Source organism: Montipora capricornis, chromosome 7, assembly GCF_036669925.1.
Source record: "Montipora capricornis isolate CH-2021 chromosome 7, ASM3666992v2, whole genome shotgun sequence".
NCBI lineage: Eukaryota > Metazoa > Cnidaria > Anthozoa > Scleractinia > Acroporidae > Montipora > Montipora capricornis.
In genome coordinates this window covers 30,174,802-30,179,801 of record NC_090889.1, presented here as the reverse complement: position 1 = coordinate 30,179,801, position 5,000 = coordinate 30,174,802, and the positions used below count along the sequence as shown (strand labels likewise).

The 5,000-nt window shown below is 40.9% G+C and overlaps 1 protein-coding gene across 2 annotated transcripts in view; it reads right to left on the bottom strand.

Annotated features, from left to right (window-relative positions):
• Positions 1 to 5,000, bottom strand: part of LOC138056856 (stabilin-2-like) — a 124,416-nt gene that overhangs the window by 83,993 nt on the left and 35,423 nt on the right. For both annotated transcript variants that reach the window (XM_068902776.1, XM_068902775.1), the window contains 6 exons: positions 4,706 to 4,873; positions 3,831 to 3,977; positions 2,628 to 2,765; positions 1,798 to 1,860; positions 796 to 918; positions 634 to 684 (listed from right to left, as the gene is read on the bottom strand). In XM_068902776.1, coding sequence (XP_068758877.1) covers positions 634 to 684; positions 796 to 918; positions 1,798 to 1,860; positions 2,628 to 2,765; positions 3,831 to 3,977; positions 4,706 to 4,873 — 690 coding nt within the window. The remainder of the gene's footprint in view (positions 1 to 633; positions 685 to 795; positions 919 to 1,797; positions 1,861 to 2,627; positions 2,766 to 3,830; positions 3,978 to 4,705; positions 4,874 to 5,000) is intronic.

Below are 5,000 nucleotides of genomic sequence, written 5' to 3'. Positions count from 1 at the left end.
AGAAAATATGGTACCACATCTGACCGAGAAAATGGTCATTTAGATAGGAGGGCGACGACGACTATGAGTACGAGTTTTCTGTACTGGGCATGCGCATAAGGATTGGAGGACAACATTTTTCCAAGTGCGCGTGCCCAGAACGGAAAAGTCGTGTTCGTAGTCGTCCTCGTCCTCCGATCGCTGCCTCCGATCTAAAGGTCCATACGACTGTTCGATCCATGTATGCCAATGTGAAATTCTGTAGTGCAACCCGCGTTTTTAATGACACCTGTCAAAAGAAGGCACCCGCTGACCAGTATCACGTGAAAATATCAAGGGCTCCAGTTTGAAGCTCACTTTTTTAAAGTTGACCGCAGACCAGGTACTAGTTTTCGATTGGATCGCAGGCTCATGCCAGGTTGACTTATGGTTTGAATAAACAAGGGAACTCCGCTTTGAGGCTTGTCTAAAGCTTATATTGGTTGATTGCGTGCTTATCTTCCTACAAGGCCGATTTACCATTTCAGTGTTTTTGCCTAATTCAGCAAATGCACAATCTGCATTTGTTGACTAAGTATGTTTGATTTCTCTGGGTCCTATCTCTTTTAGAACATCCTAGGAATAGAAAGGCGGCGATTTCTTAACTTAACTTACCTTGCCAGTCAGTATATGATTCCTCAAGAGAGATTTCATCTTTCTTCGTCCCTGTGAACAATAAAATTGTCAGACATTTCGTAAAGAAAAGATGTTATCTGAGGCAAAGAAATATAATATCGGCAAATTTTTCACGGAAAAAGCGTTTTCTGTCGGTTTTACCTCATCTGTTTCGACCAGAAATCTCATGGTGCTGTTGTCAATTTTGTCAAATGCTGAATTTACTGGTACAAACAGAGTGTATTGGGCTCCCAATGCATTCAACTCTGCAGCGATTCCGGAGGACTGGAAGTACAAAATAGAGCATTAGCGAACATCGCTTTTGTGTCTAGAATTGCAAATAATAAAATGGACGCTCAAATGGTCCCGTTAACTGCTAAAGTCAACAACCTGTTTAAAATAAGCGAGTTAAGGCAAGCGTTTGTGCAATTTTCAAGTTTGGGCTTGCTTTAAAAGTAGAGTTCTGGGGATACCTTCTGGCGTTTATCGTCTGTGTGTCTACAAACAAGTGATGCTTTAAAGTTGAGGAAAAGAGCAGGACTGAGGACTGTTTGAAAAACTTATCCAAATCAGAGTCTGCGAATAAGAATTAAGAAAATGATAAACTAGTTTCGTGGCAACGGAGGAAAGAACAACTGGAAAATCACAGTCCTAAGCAGGAATCGAACCTACGACCTCCACAACATCGGTCGGACGCTCTAACAATTTACCTTCAAAAACCCCTGAAGAGTTAATTCGTCTTGGACTATGCGTTCTTTGTTGTGAAGGCAATACACCTTACTCCAAAATGGCCGCCAATTTAGTATATTTCTGTTTGATTGCAAATGGGCCCTTTTGGCCGCGTTCAAGGTTAAATATTCTTTTGAATTTCACGTTTGAAAGCGAGGCCAAAAGGGCCAACTTGCAATCAAACAAAAATATACTAAATTGGCGGCCATTTTGGAATACGGTGTATTGTCGCCACACTTTGTCAAATATGAGAGTTTTTGAAAATGCAGTCAAGAATAGCATTTGTCAGAGTGAAATTAGACCATGCCATTCATGTTAAGGATAGATGGTCCTACTTCTCTGAGAATAAAACTGAATCTGAGTGAATCAAACAAACTTGAATTGTAGTTTACAATTCTTTCCTTATTTCTCTGTCTGTGATCAGACCGCCCATACCTGCAAAAGTGATGCAAAAATCGAATATGCACTGTCTACAAACAAAACTTGAAGAGAAGGTGTCTGAAAGACGAAAGAGAAACAACTTTCTTTAATCATCTGACGAAACTCAGCAAACAACGTACATAGTTCCAAAGCTTTCGAGATTTTTGGTAAATTGCACCATAGTTAATAGAGGGGAATGGTTATGAAACCCGACCAAATTCTTTGTTGTATGTTTTTGTTCCCTTTTTTGGCCTTGACCGTGCACAAAACACAAAAGTTGTTTACTCCGTACTGAGGAACCAACCAATAGAAACGTGTTGGTTACGTAGTTCATGCATAGTGTATGAGCCCAAAAACAAAAGATTGTGCACGGTCGTGGACTTTCCAACCTAAATCTTGGCATCTTTGTTTGCTCCTTTGATGTTTGCCAATCTTCAAAACCAGTACCCTCTATTAACTATGATTGCTTTTCTTAACTCACAACCACAACTTCCCCGTATATCTGGTGAAATCTGCCACGTTATCTAAAATGTCACATCCCCGATTTGCACGTAATTTCAAAATCCTTGCTCCACAAAAAAATAAATAAAAACTCGTCTCTTGCGGACAGAATGTCAGTTAGTTAATGTGCGTCTGGTTTCTAGTTCGATCTTCAAGGACCTGAATGTCCCTCCATCTCTAATCCCTGTAGCTATAGATTTGAATTCCCGTCTGAGCAACGCAGAGCCATAAGCACAAGGGGGAAGGGAGTTTGCAAAATGCTTGAAATACCAATACAGAACAACTGATAGAGAAAAGAGAACTTTTTCAACGTTGTAACCATCCTCCAACTGTCAGCAACTTACAGAGCTTGTTTCTTTATAATCTCCAACGTGCCACATGATCTTGTCAATCACATGTATTATCCCATTGCCAGCCAATAAATCAGGCAACAGGACCTTTGCGGTGACAAAATGCCCATCGAGTTTGAAATGCGTAACGTTCTGGAACGGATGAAAATATGAAAGCTTAATCAGAAAGTGTTTAATCAATAATCATTATTATAAATACGCGAGGCCAAACGACAAACTGCCCTCTGTAAAACGCGTCTTTTTGCGGGCCAAACGGGAAATGTGCGGGCTGAAAATACATTTGCCACCCTGATACTGATTGGCTGCAGAGATGTCAATCAACTTCGCTCGGTCAATGAGATTGTCCTATTTGCGTGCGAGGATTACTTCTACATTTGGTCTACAACCCTCACTTCAAATATATATCCATTCCTTTCATTCTCACAACCTTTGTTTGTATACACTGAGGGACATTAGCTGATCATGTTATAGCAACAACTTTCCATACCACAGTTTCATGCTACATCTCCGTTAAACAATTTTTTCTTAGTAAATGAATTGGTACGATTTGGCCTTGTGTATTGGCAATAATGATAATCAAATGACTTTTGTGGGGCATATAGCTTATTTGTGTCTCTCGTAGCATCATTTGCACCCTCGCTCCGCTCGGGCGCAAATGATGCTACTCGGGCCACAAATAAACTATATGCCCTCCAAAAGTAATGTGATTGTCCTATTCTCAAATGTAATTTCGCATTGGTGTTATCACTAAGCACGAGCTCATTCAAGGGGAGCCTCTATTTCCCACAACTGGCCTAGAAGTCAGCCCTTTCCTGAGTAGATTTATTTACATAACGCCTCCGTCGGGAGATTTAGTACGTCCACTGTTGGAAAAGCCAATCAAAACAAAGCTATCGAGGAAAATATGATACTTTTCGCTGGAAAACCTGTTCCTTAGAATAAATTTACTTGTGAAAAGGTTGACTTGAAGGAATTAGTGGAGATAAAGACTCCCCTTGATGCGTTCCTGCCCAAAGCAATTAGTGAGCTTATGCAAGGCCGTCGTCTTTGTCCTTCCGTAAAGCTCGCTATTATTTCAAGAGATTCATTCCGTTCTTAAAATGTGGCGCAACCTCGGGAGGGAAAAGGGTAGAAGATCTTCGGTAAATACACTTCTTCACCATTAAGCCTTAGAAGTGGCGACATAGTCATACTTACCTGGTTCTCTGTTACTCTCGCATTGATTCCCTGCAGTGTTGACACTTCTCCATTTTCTATCAAAGATATTGAACCTAAATCACCAGCAACAAGGTGTCGACTGACAAAATGGGAGGCCATGTCAAGGTTGGCGGTCAATTCACCTTTCTGAGACAATCAAAATGAATAAAACACATGTGTTGTTAGAGTACCCATGCATGCGCGTAACTCGTTGAAACTCTCTCGTGCAACCATGATATACCACAGAGGACAGACCTCAAAACCGGGAACGCCGTGCCCTAATCTTTGCAAATAGTGTGTGTGGGTTCTTTTACGTCTTAAAGATATGTTAAGATATAACAAAACACGACGTATTTGGTACGATTTCGGAGAATAAATAAAGTGGAAAAGTGTGTTGAGGTGATTGGCACTTTAGAGCGAGTTTCACTCGAGTGTCATAAAACCAAAACCAAAGTAGTTACTTTGGCCAATCTAAAAGGAGGGAGACAATCCAGTAAACCAATCAAATTTCGAAGTACTTAAACGCAGCCGACACAAAGCGCGGGAAAATGTGCACCCGCGAGGCACGATTGGTTTTGGTTTCACTTTTGATTGGTTGCAAAAAAGTGGCGCGAAACCTTTAAACCAATCACTGAGCGACGAAATGCAAAACCAAAGCAATTCGCTTATTACTTTCGAGACTCAATTGAAAACCGCCCTAAACTAATTCAGCATTGATTCAACAAGTTTCAATACGGTTGAAAAAGAAAGGGTGGGGGAAGGGCAAGGAGTTTCCAATCGTTTAACCGGGCCTTTATCATACAGCTCAACTTTACTCTACTACCCAGCCACACAAAAATACTCTTTGGAAACTTTCCTATTCTAAGAATTTTTACCTGCTCTTGGGTCAAGTTTGCAAAGGCACTGTCCACCATTAGGAAGAAAGTAAATGGCCCTGAACCAGACAGGGCTTGATGCACAAACGAACCAGTGAACAAATCGATAGCCGTTGTTAGCTTCCCCTTCACTATATCGGGGCCCCCCACATTTAGCTCAGTTACTCTCTGTTATAAGGTAAAAAGGGAAATCATTGAATTAGAATAACAAAAACGTGGGAATTCGAGTTGATCTGCCAGATATAATAAAAGCCAATATGAAAGCCACTGAGTTGTAAGATCTAGCTAGAATAGA